This window comes from Ranitomeya imitator, chromosome 7, assembly GCF_032444005.1.
Source record: "Ranitomeya imitator isolate aRanImi1 chromosome 7, aRanImi1.pri, whole genome shotgun sequence".
NCBI lineage: Eukaryota > Metazoa > Chordata > Amphibia > Anura > Dendrobatidae > Ranitomeya > Ranitomeya imitator.
In genome coordinates, this window is record NC_091288.1 from 9,630,658 (window position 1) to 9,652,040 (window position 21,383).

At 45.4% G+C, this 21,383-nt stretch overlaps 1 protein-coding gene across 1 annotated transcript in view; it reads left to right on the forward strand.

Annotated features, from left to right (window-relative positions):
* The window catches only part of CNTNAP5 (contactin associated protein family member 5), a 281,715-nt gene that overhangs the window by 169,706 nt on the left and 90,626 nt on the right, over positions 1–21,383 (forward strand). The window contains exons 11-12 of the mRNA XM_069732659.1: positions 1,717–1,823; positions 3,962–4,081. Coding sequence (XP_069588760.1) covers positions 1,717–1,823; positions 3,962–4,081 — 227 coding nt within the window. The remainder of the gene's footprint in view (positions 1–1,716; positions 1,824–3,961; positions 4,082–21,383) is intronic.

Sequence of the window (21,383 nt, forward strand, 5' to 3'; positions counted from 1 at the left end):
GTAAATAAGATAAAAGCCAAATAGGAACATCTTTGATTTTGCGCAAAACTTATCAACCCGTGCGTGCCATGTTGAAGAATTTGGTGCAAAAAAACTGCAAGTAATACCTCGAGACAAAAAAGAAAAATCATCTAAAACATAAAAAATATATGTAAATGATGAATCGGGAGTCGTGGTCTGCTTAGATTATTTAGAGACATGAAAATGTGGTGAAGGCTCCAGGATCTTCTGTTCTGTGTGGTTAGAAGCGTCTCTGTGTCCCGCAGCTCCAGATAGGGGCTCTAGACGTAGCTTTAATGGTGCAATGTTAGCAGTCGCCCCCTGGCACCGGGTCCTAAAGACTCAAAGGCCTCCACACATCATTGCTTTTGCACTTGTTTTTGGTCTAGGTTTGTGTGCTTTGCTCCTCTTTTTTCTTTGCACCCAATTCTTTATTCTCTTTGTGCCTTTTTTTTTAGTCTATTTTATGTCAGCTCACCTGTTTGCTTTTTTTCTGCTTTGTGGGAAAAGTTTATTGATTTCAGATGTTTTTGCTTAATTCATCAATTCCAAAGTTGTAAAATTTGGCGCAACTCAACTCCATCCCCCCCTGGTGTTTTTGTTTTGAGTATCCCAGTATTTTGGTGCAATTTTTACACCATTTTGCAAATTGTGCAACTTTTGGAGCCAAAAAGTCAGACAGTTCAAGTTCAGGAAAAAAAAAGACAGTTTTTATGCCGAATTCATGAATTTCGTGCAATATTTTGAAGAATTTGGTGCCAAAAACAGCAACTAATGCCGCAAGAAAAAAAGTAGCAAAGTGCCTTAAAAAGACATAATTGATGAATGGGGGCAAAAGACTTCCCCACCTACAAATCAGCAGTGGTAAAGGTAGCACATGGAAGATGGGGTCCTAACTTTGCTTTGTGGCCCAGAATTTTCAATCTCAAGTCTTTGCCCCTCATACTTTTGAAAGCGGTCATCCATGAGAGGACAAGTCTTGCAGTGCATATAGTGGACCATCAAACATTTTTTGGCCATCGCCATAGACATGCCTGATTTACAGACTTTGCCATTCCTTGCCTTTTCTCTACCTATTCCACAATCATTTTTGTATCCAGTTCTCGCCTTTGTTGACACTCTGGACCAAAAGAAACTTTCCAGAACCAATAATTTCCAGAAGGTTTCGTTGGGACGTTGGAGATTTGCTGACTCTTCCAAGAATCTAAGCGATTTCCTCATTTTCCATGTTTTTCTGGGACGTCCCAGGGAAGTTTGGCAACTTTGTCCTCCAAGTCTTTAGTGATCTTATACTTGTATCCGTTCACTTTCCCCATAAGCCTGGAACTAATCGTCGACCAAACATTGGAGCATACAAGTGACGACGAGTCTAAGAGAGGCACAAACCAAATAATTCTAAGGATGTAATCCAGAAAACACTTTGTAATGGCAATGTTCCCTCCATTCCTCTACGATGCGTGATGCTTTAGTGGCGTTAGATCCAACTCGGGTAGTAATGGATTTTGTCTGAGTTTCGCTCTTGTGACTTTAGGTTCATAATTTAGCGGCTTCGGCTCATCACCCTCCAGAGAATCCACCGTGTGAAATTATTGATTTCCTCGGATCTTTCAGTCTCTCCGCAGCGAATTACCTGCCATCATCATACGGAATCATTGTTACATGTAGATTCTGAAGAGCGGCACAAATCCGACTCTGTGGACTTCTTGTTCCCTGCAGATGCCTGCCCAATCCCTGCGAACACGGAGGAGAATGTTCTCAGACATGGAGCACGCTGCACTGTGACTGTGGAGACGGGGGCTACGCGGACGCCACGTGCCATAGCTGTAAGTAGTCCTGCACCTCTCTATGGGGGGCTAGGGGGAGTGAATGGTGGTTATTGGTCCTATCTGATACCATTGTCAAGTACAAGCCTCCAGGAATAGAGAAGTAGCGTAGACTCGGCGGCTTAGAATATAATTGTGGTTAAGAACATTGTGTAGATTCCTGAACTGGTAAACCAATAAATCCCTGAGGATTTCCCAGAAAGTGATATAAAACATGGAGGAGGAGGTTCATTTCGTCAATGGGAGTCTGCACTGTGTCTATATGGTGTCCATTATGGGAAGTCACATATGAAAAGGTTACGGGTTAACTGTCTGGATAATCTTCACTTTTTTGGCATCTCCTGACCCTCCGTAATCCAAAACATGCCAATCGCAAAAAAAAAACCAGATTCTGGTGAATATAAATGTTTAGTAAAAAGTCCAGTTGAATTTATACATCTCATCTCCAACGTATCTCCTGAACATGTGAGCCAATACATGGACTTTTATCAGCGACCTGGACGTTTGTGCCCCAGGTCCAGTATTTTTTAGGACTGCGCGGTGATTATGTAATCACCAGAGGTCCGAATAAGATCCAGTGAGTCACAAACCAAGACCAAGGCAGAAATCTCCAATGGTATTTACTCAAAGGCAAATTAATCAAGGTAATATGGAGAATATTAAGGCAGATGCACCCCAAAGATACACTAATTCAGCAGCAGCTGAAATCACTGTGCCACTCCAAGGTCTCCTGAGAACTGTGTACTACAACAGACTAGTAAGAAATTTACCTAACAGGCAACTAAAAAACAGGAACAAGTGTAAATTGAATGTAGTGTTATTAAGGGAGCCCCTGGAATGGCACACTGAGTATAACTTACACAACTCTAATATAAGATACACCTCTAAAGTAACAATTTAACACTCTGAGCAGAGATACCCGGGTATCTATAACTATGGTACCGTATCCTGAGATGGATTTCCTCTCAGGCAGGAATCCGCACAGGCTGCAGCCAGTCCATATCTTCAGCGCCAATAAGTTACAGCAAGCTCCTCTTGTCTTGTCGGCCGATGCCGAGCCCAAACGCCGGGGACTTAGTTAGTGGTCTCACGATGTTGTCTCTGCTTCTGTAGCTCCTAGGAATGCTTCCACGACAATCCGTCCGTCTCTGTATCAGCAGTCTGTCCAGACTTGTTTCTCCACTCAATGCACAGGGAATCCACAGACTTCCAAATTCGTACTGGGTTCTTAGTAAAGTCTCAGTCTTTTCTTAGATAAAGGGTTAGCTCCTCTCCAGGAAACGTTAGCAACACAAGTCTCTCACAGAGTTAAACAAAAGGTTAGCTCTTCTCCAGGGGAACGTTAGCAACAAAAAGTCTCTCAAAAGCTTCTTTTCCTCCAAAAACACTTGCAGTAAATCCACACACAGTCTCTTTTTAAGATCTCACAGCAGCTTCTCCTTTGCTTCCCGCCTTTTCTCTCTCAGCTCTCACTTCCTAGTTTCACTTCACACACGAGTCACTGGACCCCACCCCCCAGCACACATTGTCTCTGGGAGTTTTGCACGGTCTGTCTTCTGCTGCAACAGGCAAAAACCACAGGGTCTTAGTGCCCTCTCAGTGGGACTACAGTTCACCCTCTTACAATTATTCTCCATGTTGGCAGGAGGAGTGCGTATGGTGAGAAACATAAAATGGTCCAAATGGTCATTATCAAGGAGATGACTATTGCAGAAAATCCCTCTGGCTACACCTGATCCCCGGCAATACTCACACCTGATCCCCGGCAATACTCACACCTGATCCCTGGCAATACTCACACCTGATCCTCGGCAATACTCACACGACTCGAGGGGCCGACTACCAGGATACTTTCCGATAACACGTGACATACGACCACTTTCTATGAAGCTTTATGGCTTCGTCCTGTACATGGTAGCACTCAATATAAAGTTGTCTGGTGTCTTATCACTTCATTTTTAGTTCTCACTTGTGCCGGAGATGAGAACCTTCCAGACTCCTGACTTTCTCTTCCTATGGGCCCAAATTAATGTATCACGTCAGATCCATGTAGACAGAAAAGATAAAAAAGTGGCAAATTGTTTGTGATAAAAAGTAACAATTTTGGTTGTTTCCTTTTCTTCTTTGTCCTGTCCCAGCGTTGTATGAACCGTCCTGCGAAGCCTACAGACACAAGGGCTACCCGTCCGATTACTACTACATCGACCCTGATGGGAGTGGGCCTCTTGGACCTGTCCGTGTTTACTGTAACATAACCGGTAAGAATCGCGGCCACTCGCTTGGATTTAGCATTTCAGTAAAGGGACTCGAGCTAACGGAAGCTGCAGGAGCCCAATATCCGCAGTCAGGATGATCAGCTCAGGGCCTTTTTATTATGGATGAGTGAATTGAATGCCCCTCAAACTTCACAAAGGATTCGGATTCCTCTGAACACAAATTTGGTGCAAATTGCTATTTGAAAATGTTGGAAAATAGTGACCCCGGCACCACTGTACACTGCCGGCTGCCTCCGGCACCACTGCCCCAGTCCGACGCACTGTCAGCTGCCTCCGGTACCACTACCTCAGTCCGACGCACTGCCGCCTGCCTCCGGCACCACTGCCCCAGTCCGACACACTGTCAGCTGCCTCCGGCACCACTGCCCCAGTCCGACACACTGACCGGCAAGCGGCAGCTATTTTACTCTTCATATTTTCACTATGCTATGGCGTTATTTATTTTCATTGCTTATATTATGTAATTGATTCCACAGCACTTTACAGACATCATCACTGTCCCCATTGGGGATCACAGTCTGCATTCCCTCTTAGTATGTCTTTTGAGTGTGGGAGGAAACCTGTGCAAAATGGGGAGAATATACAGAATCATTAAACATGTTGTCCTTGGTGGGATTTGAATCCAGGACCCCAGGGCTGCAAAGCAACATTGCTAACCACTGAGCCACTATGCTACTAACCACTGAGCCACTGTTCTGCTAATCACTGAGCTACCGTATTCCCATGCCAGCTGGTTTTATAGTAACTGGTGGCACAAATGTCATTTTTTCTTCCTTCTGTACCTGGGTCTCTAGGGTTGTCTCCTGGGCACTGTCTTTCTTGGTGGCCTCATGTCACTATATTTATCATATAGCCTCCAGATATATTGTTGTGTTAGTGACACATCTATAGGTGCAGACATAGTGGTGCCGGGCTTAGCGGGTGTCGTGGTTGCCCTGCAGCACTGGGTGGTTTTTTGGATGCGATGCTGAAGTTTATATTCTTGTGTTTGGTTCTTTCGACTCATCAGATACAATGTTACACTTTGTAAATGACAGCAATCATCTAGGCGCCTGGTGACCTCTAGGAGACATATGATGGCTGTAGGTACAGTATAACTACAGTTGTCCCTGAGCTGGTGGGTGGAGACCGGCTGTTATGATGTCTCCCATCCACACCACACACAGACATGAAGGATTTCTGCTCACCTGTCTCTGTAAGACATGTACAGAGCTGATATCATGGAGGACATTATACAGCAGCACTGAGCAGTGTAGCTGTCTATCCAGTGAGATAAAACACCTACTAGAAAGCTTCAGTCATTTGGACGGCAGTATACAACAGTAATGAGCAATGTAACTGTGAATCCAGCACTGCGGCGAGATAAGACACTAGTTAGAAAGCTGTAGCAGCATAGAGAACACTATAGAACAATATTGAGCAGTGTATCTGAGATTCCAGTACTGGGGTGAGATAAATCACTTATTGGAAGCAAAAGCCGCATGGAGGAAATGATACAGAAGTACTGGACAGTGTTGCTGTGAATGCAGTTGAGTGAGTGAGATAAAAGACAAACTGGAAAGTAACAGCGTGAGTCTGAGTGTCTGAGCTTCTCTCGAATCCTTCCTCTTCTTCCTCCTTACTTTTCCAAGACAGACTTTAACACTTTTTCAGTGTGAATGATGAATTCAGGACATGGCATGTAGCTCATAAATGGAGAAAGAGGCAGATTTATTTGACAAGTTTCTTTATATTCACATGTACTATTGATTTATAATGTGTGATGGAATGACAGCGACCAGCTAAGTGCCTGATGTTCTTCAGCTTCGGCCCCTTACTGGGCAGTAGACACCTTCCATATGTGATAAAACCTTTATCCGACACCTGCCGGCCATTCTGCTCAGGACTTGGCAGCAAATATAACCAGATTCATGCAGTGTCGGCCTCTGCAGAGCTGGGAGAGGAGCAGGTACCTGCCTAGGGCGTCATTGAGTAATGGGGCCACAATTTCTGGCGTACACAAATGCTGTGTCCTACGCTGGGACATAGTGAGAGCCTGTCCTGATCCGGGGCATCTGACACCTGCTGTATCTGTGTCCTGTCTGTGGATGGTGAATACCCTTCTGTATCGATGGTTGTGCCATGGACGAGGCAGGGCAGGTACTGCGCTCCGGATGTAGGTGGTCCATTGCTGTGTGTCCTGCACAACTCTCCCCATCACCGAGGTCATTTGTTACATGGTGACTGTATCATTTCTAACCCTATTTGTGAGGATTGTGACTATTTTATACTAAATGGTGTCCGTCTGTCATTCGCCTCCTCGCCGCTCCTGCGTCTCTTCTCTGCAGCATTAACCGCACACTTTTCAGCTGTAATCCCGGCTGCATTATCTCTATATGTTCCCTCCAGGGAAATTCAGCTCCTGATAATGACCAGGAGGTTAGAAAGTTACCAGGGAGCTGAAATCATGGAGCTGCTGAGCCGCTGATGACGGCTGCAGCCAAGAATTAATATGTAGCTGCAGTGAGAAGATCACACGTGGGAAATCCCTGCGTGACCTGATGTGGAGACGAGTCCGTACTGTCACAGATAATCCTGACCCCGTGCGAGAACCGCAACACTGCGGAAAGTGCGGAAAGTTCTTCAGATGAGCGGAAAAGTCATTATATCAAGTGACAGAAATATAGAGAGATAGGTAAGAAAACATCCGAGAAATGTCAGTGCACCCTGAGTGGTGAATGTTAGCGCAAGGGAGGAAATATGGAGACTATTCATCTATCTATCTATTATCTATCTATTATCTATCATCAATCTATTATCTATCTATTATCTATCATCTATCCATTATCAATCTATTATCATCTATTATCTATCCATTATCAATCTATTATCATCTATTATCTATCTATTATCAATCTATTATCATCTATAATCTATCTATTATCTATCTATCTATCATCTATTATCTATCTATTATCTATCATCAATCTATTATCATCTATTATCTATTATCAATCTATCTGTCATCCATTATCTATCTATTATCTCTCTATTATCTATCTATTATCTATCTATCATCTATCTATTATCTATCATCTATCTATTCTATCTATTATCTATAATTAATCTATTATCATCTATTATATATCTTTCGATCAGTCTCTCCCTGTTGCCCATCCACTGCCTGCCTCCTGTTTCTGACTGACAGATATTAGGCAGGGAGGCAGGTCACTAACACAGGAATGATCTGTCAGTCAAAGACAGAAAGGAGACGATGGGCAGGGAATAAGGAGAGAGGCAGGAGAGTTGTAAGTGCAATGTCCACTTTGGATTTCTCTAAAATATCAAACAGATTTTGACAAGCAAAAAAGTGTTTACTCAGTATTACGTTGCCTTTTCAAGTCCTCTTCCTCTCTGAAGACACAATTTGCATATTTACGTAGAGGAGCACTGCTTGGCCTATAAGTCTCCTCACCCTGGCATGTCAGGCATGTCACTCTCCAGGAGGAGGAACATTCCCCTTAGCGCCTTTACTTACATGCCATTAGTTTGGGGAATACAATCCTAATGACAGGTTGCCTTGAACTAATACGTTTTCTCGTTCCACTTGCAGTACCTCTCCTGACCTCAGGGAGTGCTGTGAGGAATGGTCACACCTATGAGCAGCACCAGGCCCGCGTGTCGCGCAGCGTTCTGCATACATTTAGCGCAGCGCACATTGCAGGCGCATTATGTAGAGGCTATAAATGCTGAGGCTCCGATGACAGAGTAATGGCAGCGACGTCTCTGCGCCTCTATCACAACATGTGCGGAGCAGATTGTCCCCCGGAGTCCCCTGTGTCTCTGCAGCCGCCGATTCCATTCCTTCTGCTCTTACTTGGATCATTTTTATCACTTATTGCTCCTCGTCTTCTCATCACTGCGGGATTTTATTATTCGCACTTGGGAGCAGCTGCCGGAGGTTTCGGGATTGATTTCTTCTCCGCGCCATTTTCTAACATGGGTCGTCCTTCTCACCAGATGGCTCTTTAAGAAGTGATTGTTTGCCGGGCTGTGAAGAGCCTGAAGTTACATTGTAACAAGCTGAAGTTTTCTCACTTCACCTCCTCTGCACTCACAAAGCTTCTATCTGAGAATTCACAGGAGCCGTTCATGTGGGGGCCACACTCGGGGGCCCTGACGTGACCCCTCTCACCAGCCCACAGACACATGGGAACAGTAGGGGAACAAACCCTGAAAGCTGCCCACAATGGGGGAAATCCTCTTTGTTTGTTTGTTTTATTGCAGAAATGATAACAATGGAATATTTACAGTAGAATGTTACAATCCGCCGGCTCGTGTTCTGCAATCTATGAGGCCGATGGGTCATGTGGTTACATTGTAGCTTCACATAATCCTCACTGCGCTCTGGATGTAATATGCGGCTGGACCGCTCTTAACTGTAGGGCAGATGATTGCAGTCTATTGTTCTCTTGTATCAGCTGGTATGATGTACAATCTATTCCTCTCTGTTATCAGCCATTGCACCCTGGGTGGAGGCAGGCCGCCGTGTTCTGCCCCCATGGTCTTACATCACGTGTCCGCGGTGCTGACACCTGTGGAGACATGGGCATTTCATGTGACTGATATCCCTGTTAGGACCTGCGCACATGTTGCAGATTTGTCACAAAACCTGAAGACTAGGGTTGAGCGAAACGGGTCGTTCATTTTCAAAAGTCGCCGACTTTTGGCAAAGTCGGGTTTCATGAAAACCGATCCGACCCCTGTGCGTGGTCGGCCATGCGGTACGCGACTTTCGCGCCAAAGTCGCGTTTCAATGACGGGAAAAGCGCCATTTCTCAGCCAATGAAGGTAAACGCAGAGTGTGGGCAGCGTGATGACATAGGTCCTGGTCCCCACCATCTTAGAGAAGGGCATTGCAGTGATTGGCTTGCTGTCTGCGGCGTCACAGGGGCTATAAAGGGGCGTTCCCGCCGACCGCCATCTTACTGCTGCTGATCTGAGCTTAGGGAGAGGTTGCTGCCGCTTCGTCAGAAGCAGGGATAGCGTTAGGCAGGGTCCATTAACCACCAAACCGCTTGTGCTATAGCGACTTCCACTGCCCAACACCACCCTCGGTGTGCAGGGACAGTGGAAGCTACATTTTTTTTTCCCCCTCAGCGCTGTAGCTCATTGGGCTGCCCTAGAAGGCTCCCTGATAGCTGCATTGCTGTGTGTACGCCGCTGTGCAAACCAACTGCTTTTTTCAAAGCACAAATCCTCTTGTTCCTTCCTTTCTGCACAGCTATCTTGTTTGTTTGTACACACTTTTTATTTAATTTGTGCATCAGTCCACTCCTTATTGCTGCCTGCCATACCTGGCTGAGATTACTGCAGGGAGTTAGTAATTGAAGGACACTCCCTGTTTTTTTTTTTTTTTTTTGTGGGAGATTAAGATTGACATTTCTGCTAGAGTGCCATCCCTGTCTGTGTCATCTCTCACTCAGTGGGCCATAGAAAGCCTATTTATTTTTTTGCTTGATTTGGGTTATAAAATCTACCTGAAAAAATCACAACATCAATCAGTGGGAGAAAAATATTGGCCTCAGGGCTTGTGTGCCACTCCTGACTCCTGTGTGGATCATCACTCACTCAGTGGGCCATAGAAAGCCCATTTTTTTTTTTTTTTGCTTTATTTGGGTTCTAAATTCTACCTGAAAAAATCAATAAATCAATCAGTGGGAGATTAATATTGGCCTTTGGGCTTGTGTGCCAGTCCTAAGCGTGCCATCTCTCTCACAAATAGTGGGCCATAGAAAGCCTATTTATTTATTTTTTTTTGGTTTTATAAATTCTCCCTTAAAAAAAAAGGGAGATTAATATTGGCCTTTGGGCTTGTGTGCCAGTCCTAAGCGTGCCATCTCTCTCTGTCTCTCAGATAGTGGGCCATAGAAAGCCTATTTATTATTTTTTTTATTGGGTTTATAAATTTTCCCTGGAACAAAAAAAAAAAGTGGGAGATAAATATTGGCCTCTGGGCTTGTGTGCCAGTCCTGACTCCTGTGTGCGTCATCTCTCACTCAGTGGGCCATAGAAAGCCTTTTTTTGTTTTATTTGTTTTCTAAACTCTCCCTGAAAAAATCATTTTATTTTCTTTGGTTTCTAAATTCTTCCTGAAAAAATCATTTTATTCTATTTTTTTTTTCCTAAAGTCTCCCTGAAAAAACAAAAAAACAAAAACAAATCAGTGGGAGATTAATATTGCCCTTTCTGCTTGTGTGCCAGTCTTGACTCCTGGGTGTGCCATCTCTCTCTCTCTCTCTCTCTCTCCAATTGTGGGCCATAGAAAGCCTATTATTTTTTTAGCTTGATTTGGGTTCCAAAATCTACCTGAAAAAATCACTACATCAATCAGTGGGAGATAAATATTGGCCTCTGGGCTTGTGTGCCACTCCTGACTCCTGTGTGCGTCATCTCTCACTCAGTGGGCCATAGAAAGCCTTTTTTTGTTTTATTTCTTTTCTAAATTCTCCCTGAAAAAATCATTTTATTTTCTTTGGTTTCTAAATTCTTCCTGAAAAAATCATTTTATTCTATTTTTTTTTTTCCTAAAGTCTCCCTGAAAAAAAAAAAAAAAAAATCAGTGGGAGATTAATTTTGCCCTTTCTGCTTGTGTGTCAGTCTTGACTCCTGGGTGTGCCATCTCTCTCTCTCTCTCTCCAATTGTGGGCCATAGAAAGCCTATTATTTTTTTAGCTTGATTTGGGTTCCAAAATCTACCTGAAAAAATCACTACATCAATCAGTGGGAGATAAATATTGGCCTCTGGGCTTGTGTGCCACTCCTGACTCCTGTGTGCGTCATCTCTCACTCAGTGGGCCATAGAAAGCCTTTTTTTGTTTTATTTGTTTTCTAAATTCTCCCTGAAAAAATCATTTTATTTTATTTGGTTTCTAAATTCTTCCTGAAAAAATCATTTTATTCTATTTTTTTTTTTCCTAAAGTCTCCCTGAAAAAAAAAAAAAAAAAAAAAAATCAGTGGGAGATTAACCCCTTACCGGCATCGGACGTACTATACCGTCCGATGCCGGCTCCCCTGCTTTGATGCAGGGCTCCGCGGTGAGCCCGCACCAAAGCCGGGACATGTCAGCTGTTTTGAACAGCTGACATGTGCCCGTAATAGGCGCGGGCAGAATCGCGATCTGCCCGCACCTATTAACTAGTTAAATGCCGCTGTCAAACGCAGACAGCGGCATTTAACTACCGCTTCCGGCCGGGCGGCCGGAAATGACGTCATCGCCGACCCCGTCACATGTCCGGGGGTCGGCGATGCGTCTCCATTGTAGCCATAGAGGTCCTTGAGACCTCTATGGTTACTGATTGCCCGTCGCTGTGAGCGCCACCCTGTGGTCGGCGCTCACAGCACACGTGCAATTCTGCTACATAGCAGCGATCAGCAGATCGCTGCTATGTAGCAGAGCCGATCGGCTTGTGCCTGCTTCTAGCCTCTCATGGAGGCTATTGAAGCATGGCAAAAGTTAAAAAAAAAAGTTTAAAAAAATGTGAAAAAAATAAAAAAAACATAAAAGTTTAAATCACCCCCCTTTCGCCCCAATCAAAATAAATCAATAAAAAAAATATCAAATCTACGCATATTTGGTATCGCCGCGCTCAGAATTGCCCGATCTATCAAATAAAAAAAAGTATTAACCTGATCGCTAAACAGCGTAGCGGGAAAAAAACTCGAAACGCCAGAATTACGTTTTTTTGGTCGCCGCGACATTGCATTAAAATGCAATAACAGGCGATCAAAAGAACGTATCTGCACCGAAATGCTATCATTAAAAACGTCATCTCGGCACGCAAAAAATAAGCCCTCAACCGACCCCAGATCACGAAAAATGGAGACGCTACGAGTATCGGAAAATGGCGCAATTTTTTTTTTTTTTTTTTTAGCAAAGTTTGGAATTTTTTTTCACCACTTAGATAAAAAATAACCTAGTCATGTTTGGTGTCTATGAACTCGTAATGACCTGGAGAATCATAATGGCAGGTCATTTTTAGCATTTAGTGAACCTAGCAAAAAAGCCAAACAAAAAACCAATGTGGGATTGCACTTTTTTTGCAATTTCACCGCACTTGGAATTTTTTTCCCGTTTTCTAGTACACGACATGTTAAAACCAATGATGTCGTTCAAAAGTACAACTCGTCCCGCAAAAAATAAGCCCTCACATGGCCAAATTGACGGAAAAATAAAAAAGTTATGGCTCTGGGAAGGAGGGGAGCGAAAAACGAACACGGAAAAACGAAAAATCCCCTGGTCATGAAGGGGTTAATATTGCCCTTTCTGCTTGTGTGCCAGTCTTGACTCCTGGGTGTGCCATCTCTCTCTCTCCAATTGTGGACCATAGAAAGCCTATTATTTTTTTTAGCTTGATTTGGGTTCCAAAATCTACCTGAAAAAATCACTACATCAATCAGTGGGAGATAAATATTGGCCTCTGGGCTTGTGTGCCACTCCTGACTCCTGTGTGCGTCATCTCTCACTCAGTGGGCCATAGAAAGCCTTTTTTTGTTTTATTTGTTTTCTAAATTCTCCCTGAAAAAATCATTTTATTTTATTTGGTTTCTAAATTCTTCCTGAAAAAATCATTTTATTCTATTATTTTTTTTTCCTAAAGTCTCCCTTAAAAAAAAAAAAAATCAAATCAGTGGGAGATTAATATTTACATTTGTGCTTCAGTGACAGTCCTGCGTGTGTGGCATCTCTCTCATTTGTTGCCACCAACAACAGAGTGTGTAACATTGTGCCTGATTTTCGTTGTGGTCTCACTCACCTGTAAAGGGGTAGCTAAATCATACTGAAGTTATAGCTCACCGTGTAATTTGTGTGACAGCAACAAATACCGTTAGTTTGTTTACGTTTTTAAAACAATGAGGAAGTATGGTGGAAGAGGTCGTGGCCGGGGGCGTTCATTGTCAGCTGGTAATGAGGGTAGTGGTAGTGGTGGAGCATCAGCTGGTCGTGGGAAAAAAAATATTGCACCTAAGTCTGGAGCTGTGGAGCCAGGTTCGTCGTCCGGCTACACAAGGCCTCGAACGCTCCCTTTTCTGGGAGTAGGAAAACCGCTTTTAAAGCCGGAGCAGCAAGAGCAAGTTTTGGCTTATCTTGCTGACTCAGCCTCTAGCTCTTTTGCCTCCTCTCGTGAAACTGGTAAATGTCAAAGCAGCGCGTCGTTAGTGGATGTTCACGGTCAGGGACAAGTCGCTTCCTTGTCCTCTTCAGCAAAAACAACAACAGAGAAGAATGCAGCAGGCGACACAACGGGTTACTCCATGGAGCTCTTTACACATACCGTCCCTGGCTTAGAAAGTGAAACAGTTAACAGTCCATGCCCATTACAAGTTGAATCTGACATGGAGTGCACTGATGCACAGCCACAGCCAGACTACTATGCTGGTCCTTTGACTCAGACCACAACATTGCCCTCGCAGGGTGCTGATCAAGAATCAGACCCTGATGAGACTATGTTGCCCCATCACGAACGCTATACCACCGACCGCCACGGTGACACAGACGAAGTTGCACACGAGCTACAAGAAGAGGTAATAGATGACCCAGTTCTTGACCCCGATTGGCAGCCATTGGGGGAACAGGGTGCAGGCGGCAGTAGTTCAGAAGCGGAGGTGGAGGAGGGGCTGCAGCAGGCATCAACATCGCAACAGGTTTCATCTGCCGGGCCCGTATCTTGCCCAAAACGCGTGGCAAAGCCAAAACCTGTTGGAGGACAGCGTGGCCATCCGGTTAAAGCTCAGTCTGCAATGCCTGAAAAGGTATCCAATGCTAGAAAGAGTGCAGTCTGGCATTTTTTTAAACAACATCCAATTGATCAGCGCAAAGTCATCTGTCAAAAATGTTCAACTACCTTAAGCAGAGGACAGAATCTGAAAAGTCTCAATACAAGTTGCATGCATAGACATTTAACCACCATGCATTTGCAAGCCTGGACTAACTACCAAACGTCCCTTAAGGTTGTAGCACTCTCGGCCAATGAAGCTAGTCAGCAACGCAACATCCCTTCCGGCAGTGTAGGGCCACCATTTTCCGCACCACCTGCAGTATCTGTGCAGGTTTCTTTGCCAGGCCAAAGCCGTCAGGGTCAGGGAATCACCAGTTTCGTAGTAGGAAACACTGCATCTAGGGCACCGGCGGCAACAATACCATCTCCCACCGTCTCTCAGTCTGCCATGTCCACCGGCACCCCCGCTAGTTCCACGATCTCCAGCTCTCCAGTCCAGCTCACCCTACATGAGACTATGGTTAGAAAAAGGAAGTACTTAGCCTCGCATCCACGTACACAGGGTTTGAACGCACACATAGCTAGACTAATCTCGTTAGAGATGATGCCCTACCGGTTAGTTGAAAGCGAAGCTTTCAAAGCCCTGATGGACTACGCTGTACCACGCTACGAGCTACCCAGTCGACACTTTTTTTCCAGAAAAGCCATCCCAGCCCTCCACCAGCATGTTAAAGAGCGCATCGTCCATGCACTCAGGCAATCTGTGAGCACAAAGGTGCACCTGACAACAGATGCATGGACCAGTAGGCATGGCCAGGGACGTTACGTGTCCATCACGGCACACTGGGTAAATGTGGTGGATGCAGGGTCCACAGGGCACAGCAAGTTTGGGACAGTTCTGCCTAGCCCACGGTCTAGGAAACAATTGGCTGTAGCCGTTCGCACCCCCTCCTCCTCCTCTTCGTCCTCCTGCAGAAGCGAGAGCTCGTCCACAGACCGCAGTCGCACAACCACTCCATCCGCAGCTGCCACTGTTGCACACCAGGTCTCCCATTATGGGGCAGCTACTGGCAAACGTCAGCAGGCTGTATTGGCTATGAAGTGTTTGGGCGACAACAGACACACCGCGGAAGTTCTGTCCGAGTTCTTGCAGAAAGAAACGCAGTCGTGGCTGGGCACTGTAGATCTTGAGGCAGGCAAGGTAGTGAGTGATAACGGAAGGAATTTCATGGCTGCCATCTCCCTTTCCCAACTGAAACACATTCCTTGCCTGGCTCACACCTTAAACCTGGTGGTGCAGTGCTTCCTGAAAAGTTATCCGGGGTTATCCGACCTGCTCCTCAAAGTGCGTGGACTTTGCTCACATATCCGCCGTTCGCCCGTACACTCCAGCCGTATGCAGACCTATCAGCGTTCTTTGAACCTTCCCCAGCATCGCCTAATCATAGACGTTGCAACAAGGTGGAACTCAACACTGCACATGCTTCAGAGACTGTGTGAACAGAGGCGGGCTGTTATGTTTTTGTGGGAGGATACACATACACGGCAGGCAGTAGGATGGCAGACATGGAGTTGTCAGGTGTGCAGTGGTCGAAGATTCAAGACATGTGCCAAGTCCTTCAGTGTTTTGAGGAATGCACACGGCTGGTTAGTGCAGACAACGCCATAATAAGCATGAGCATCCCCCTAATGTGTCTGCTGATGCAAAGTTTGACGCACATAAAGGATCAGGCGTCTGCAGCTGAGGAAGAGGAAAGCCTTGATGACAGTCAGCCATTGTCTGGCCAGGGCAGTGTACAGGACGAGGTAGCGGGCGAAGAGGAGGAGGAGGACGAGGAGGATGATGGGGATGATTATATTTTTAATGAGGAAGCTTTTCCGGGGCCACTGGAAATTGGTGGCGCGGCAAGGCCGGGTTCTGGTTTTTTGAGGGACACAAGTGACGTGGATTTGCCTGAAACTGCCCCTCAACCAAGCACAACCGCAGATTTGAGAACTGGAACTTTGGCCCACATGGCGGATTATGCCTTACGTATCCTCAAAAGGGACACACGCATAACTAAAATGATGAATGATGACGATTACTGGTTGGCCTGCCTCCTTGATCCTCGCTATAAAGGCAAATTGCAAAATATAATGCCACATGAGAACTTGGAACTAATATTAGCAACCAAACAATCAACTCTTGTTGACCGTTTGCTTCTGGCATTCCCTGCACACAGCGCCCGTGATCGTTCTCACACGAGCTGCAGGGGCCAGCAGACCAGAGGAGTTAGAGGGGCAGAAATCAGAAGTGGCGTTGGCCAGAGGGGTTTTCTGACCAGGTTGTGGAGTGATTTTGCTATGACCGCAGACAGGACAGGTACTGCAGCATCAATTCAAAGTGACAGGAGACAACATTTGTCCAGTATGGTTACTAACTATTTTTCATCCCTTATCGATGTTCTCCCTCAACCGTCATTCCCATTTGATTACTGGGCATCAAAATTAGACACCTGGCCAGAATTGGCAGAATATGCATTGCAGGAGCTTGCTTGCCCGGCAGCTAGTGTCCTATCAGAAAGAGTATTCAGTGCTGCAGGTTCAATACTAACAGAAAAAAGGACTCGTCTGGCTACCCAAAATGTAGATGATCTAACCTTCATTAAAATGAACCACAACTGGATTTCGAAATCTTTTGCCCCACCTTGCCCGGCTGACACCTAGCTTTCCTATGAAAAGGTCTTGCCTGTGGACTATTCTGAATGCCTTTTCCAATCTCGTAATTTTCTGCACCTGATTGTCCAGCATACAACATGTTTACACCTCACTAAATGGCCAAACTCCCCACACGGGGCCGTGGTATCGACACTTGGCGACAGCACCCGTGAGAGTGCAGTTTGTCTGAAGAGGTGGGTGAGCCCGCTTTTGGTCGACGGCACTGCCACTGGGTCCCTCCTAGTACAATAAAGTGTCTCTGGCGGTGGTGGTGCGCACCCAACGTCAGACACACCGTTGTAATATGAGGGGCCCTGGGCCTGTACCGCCGGCCACAAGACAGTTTCCCCCCCCCCAGCTCAAACAGTGCTCTACCACTTGCAAAATTATCTCACAGCTCCACCAATGTTTAGTCTATGCGCTGACATCCTTCAATGCCTGCCACTGACAATACCATTGTATTGACATTTTTGTTATGTTAGGCCTTCGATGCCTGTCTGCGGTGACTCCTTCCACTAGGCCTCCACTGACCACACCACTGCTGCCCGTGTACCCCTGGAACCAATTTAAAATTGCCTACAGCCATGTGTTATTATTTTAGGCCTTCGATGCCTGTCTGCGGTCACTCCTTCCACTAGGCCTCCACTGACCACACCACTGCTGCCCGTGTACCCCTGTAACCAATTTAAAATTGCCTACAGCCATGTGTTATTATTTTAGGCCTTCGATGCCTGTCTGCGGTCACTCCTTCCACTAGGCCTCCACTGACCACACCACTGCTGCCCGTGTACCCCTGGAACCAATTTAAAATTGCCTACAGCCATGTGTTATTATTTTAGGCCTTCGATGCCTGTCTGCGGTCACTCCTTCCACTAGGCCTCCACTGACCACACCACTGCTGCCCGTGTACCCCTGGAACCAATTTAAAATTGCCTACAGCCATGTGTTATTATTTTAGGCCTTCGATGCCTGTCTGCGGTCACTCCTTCCACTAGGCCTCCACTGACCACACCACTGCTGCCCGTGTACCCCTGGAACCAACATCAGAAAATATAAAAATGAGTATTTTGCTTATAAAAAAGAAAATACTGGAGAGATATCAAATGCAGACATTTTAACATTAAAAACAAACACATACAACAAAAATCTGGTACAGTACTAAAAATGGCCACCAGCTACAATAACTTTCTCCTGCAAGTAGTTAACTGAAAGGTTTTTTCAATTTTAAACACAGATATGGCATCCACCGAGTGTTGTCCTGTCGCGTCTTCTTTATATTATTGCCAAGAAGATGCAAAACAATGAAAATAATAAAATCATTATTTACCAAAAAAAATAGAGTAAGTCAAAACCACATTGCAAATAAACATTCATTACAAATAAAGAAGCAGGGCGCGTCCGAGGGTGAGTATATACCTAATAAGAATATAATCATCCTCGGACGCGCCCTGCTTCTTTCCGACAGCCTTCCTTCCTAAGAATCAGCCCTTCCGTGGTGTAGAGAGAGGGTTTGTTACACTCCAAGGTGTTCCCCAGGTTGCCTTTCCTGAGCTTCGATCTTCATGCTCTCGTTTAGTAGTTGTTGGAAACTACGCTGCATTAGGCCTACAAATTGGGTATGGGGTGTAGAGAGATGGTGTGTTCCACTCCAAGGTGTTCTCCAGGTTGCCTTTCCTGAGCTTCGATCTTCATGCTCTCGTTTAGTAGTTGTTGGAAACTACGCTGCATTAGGCCTACAAATTGGGTATGGGGTGTAGAGAGATGGTGTGTTACACTCCAAGGTGTTCCCCAGGTTTCCTCTCCATTGCTTCGATCTTCCGGCTCTCGTTTAGTAGTTGTTGGAAACTACGCTGCATTAGGCCTACAAATTGGGTATGGGGTGTAGAGAGATGGTGTGTTACACTCCAAGGTGTTCCCCAGGTTTCCTCTCCATTGCTTCGATCTTCCGGCTCTCGTTTAGTAGTTGTTGGAAACTACGCTGCATTAGGCCTACAAATTGGGTATGGGGTGTAGAGAGATGGTGTGTTCCACTCCAAGGTGTTCTCCAGGTTGCCTTTCCTGAACTTCTATCTTCAGGCTCTCATTAAATTGTGGTTAAACGGAACAACTGCATTTGGCGTACTAGTTGGTTTGGGGCCTACTATCGGTGTCTGCCGCTCCTTGCTGTTCTCCTGGTTTCCTGTCCTGAAATTCCGTTTTCAGGCGCTCGTTAAGTAGTTGTTAATGTTAGACTGCATTTGGCCTACTAGTTGGGTTGGGGCCTACTATCGGTGTCTGCCACTCCTTGCTGTTCTCCTCCACTGAACAAAGCTGTGCCGCCTGTTTACTACTGTTGCCAATTTTGAACTGCATTTCGACTACTTACTGATTTGGCCCTACTCTCTGTGTCAGCCTCTCATTCCAGTTGTCCTCCACTGCAATGCCCCCTGGTTAGTCCTGTGTTACCAATTTTGAACTGCATTTAGCCCACTTTATTCTTTGGGCCTATATCTGTGTTTCCTCCTCATCCTGCCCATTGCCCAGCCAGTGATAGATGAGTCTGCTGGTACATTGACCCATAACGCAACATTTCCCGTGCACGCTACACAACAACATTGTGACCCTGCTGAAAGTCAGGTCCCCCTTCCCGCATACCATACCACCTTACACGGGGACAAACAGGAAGGTGCAGATGAAAGTGCAGGTTCCTTCATCAGGTGGGGGGAGGAATACTAGTTGGCGACGTCACTGGCACAGGGCCTCTCATGGTACGCAAAAGTGTTGCTGCCGGTGGGAGGCGCCCCCGCCGTGCAAACACACCGCTGTACTTTGAGGGGCCCTGTGCCAGTGCCAATGCCAACGAGTGGGCCCCCCCTGCTTGCTCAGGTTCACAGCACTTGCAAAGTTGAAATACTTACCTCTCCCTGCTCCACTGCCGTGACGTGGTCCAGATTTCCTGGGCCCACTAATTACTTGAACCAGCCCTACCCCACACAACTTTAGCCAAATGACCCCCAATTTCAAATGCCTTCCAATTATTATAAGGTAAATTACGCTTGACAAGCTTCATTAAGAAGAATGGATGGTTTTGACATTAAAATGGGCACTCTAGGTGTTTTCCTGGCCCCCACTCACTGCCGACTATGCTGCCGCATTGACTTGCATTGGGTTTCGTGTTTCGGTCGATCCCGACTTTACGTCATAATCGGCCGATTTCACTCGACCCGACTTTTGAGATAGTTGGGTTTCGCGAAACCCGGCTCGACTCTAAAAAGGTCAAGGTCGCTCAACTCTACTGAAGACTTTCCTGATGCCAGCGAAGTGACCGGGAATCCTGAAGTCTCGGGCGCACACTGCTTTTTTTTTCTGTGCAGATTTTTATCTTCAGGGTCAATTCTTTCAGCGTAGACTTTAGAGTTCACCCATAATAACGAGCGAAGATAAATCTGCATAAGAAACAGAAATAAAAAAACACAAAAAATGCATAAAAATGCAGCACAACCGAGCCTATTTTAGGCTACGTTCACATTAGCGTTGCGTCGGGCGCAGGTTCGGCGACGCATAGCGTCATGCGCCCCTATATTTAACATGGGGGCGCATGGACATGCGTTGTCTTGCGTTTTGTGACGCATGCGTCATTTTTGGCGCAAGCGTCAGGGCGCAGAGGACGCAGCAAGTTACATTTTTTTTTGCGTCCAAAATCAAGCCAAAAATGGACGCATGCGTCACAAAACAATGCGTTTTTGCGTGCGTTTCACATCCGTCGTGCGTTGCGGTGACGACACTGCGTCCAAAGACGCGAATGTGAGCGTAGCCTTATGGAGCATTTTTCCTGCCAGGAGATGCAGAAATGTCTGTACCATATGCTTCATGTGTGCACGGACCCCTATAACGCTGCCGTGGTGTAATAACCTGACAACTTTCGGATTTGTGTCTCTGTAAATTTCTGCATTCACAACGACATAATAATTATGGAACTAAAACTCTGAATCTACCTTGGAGATAGTTGTCATAGGGACAACTTGGCACCTTTATGTGGGTCCTGGATGCTTCTCTCAGGAGGGTTCCTTGTGTCGGAGGTGACAAACAACCAGCAGTTCAGTCCTTTAGACATTTTTTTTTGTTTCGACATTCGTTGTATGAGATTAAATATGATCATTTATTAGTTCGCACAGTCACACACGCCACGTTACTAGATATGCTATTTTTTTAGATTTACAAAAGTTTTTAGATTTTTAGAAGTTGAAGAGGTGTATTAGACTTTTAAAACTTAAATTGTTCAATGTTTTTATACATTTCTAATTAGACCTTTAAGGAGACTTGAACTCGCGATTGCTCGGGCGCGTGTACAAAGCACCGTAATGTCTCCTATGTAGCCCAAAACATATGTGTGTGGAACCTGACGGATGTAGCGATGGACACATCGTCCTCATTGCCAGCCTCTTTAACGATTCTGTCTTGACAGTGGCATCTTAGCATTAACCTTTTTTTTCTAATTTGGATTTATGATATTTTGCTGATTTTTTTGCATCAATCGCACGTTCGCTGCTAATTACATGTACAGCCGACGAGTTGGAAATCTAATGTCTTGCAGTCAGAAACAATAGAGCTGATGGGATTCGGCGGAGTCAGTGGTTATTTACATACGATGCGAGTACAGAGCGGCGTAATGAGCAGAATATTAATCAGCTGCAGAATTCTGCACTTTTCTGACATTCCCAGGATAAATATAGTCGGTTATTATGTACCGAGTCCATCCACGGACTAGAGGTAGAATAATAAAGCATATATATTATTCATTCTATCACCTTGAAGTCAAGCGACCGCTATTCATTCATTCATTCATTCA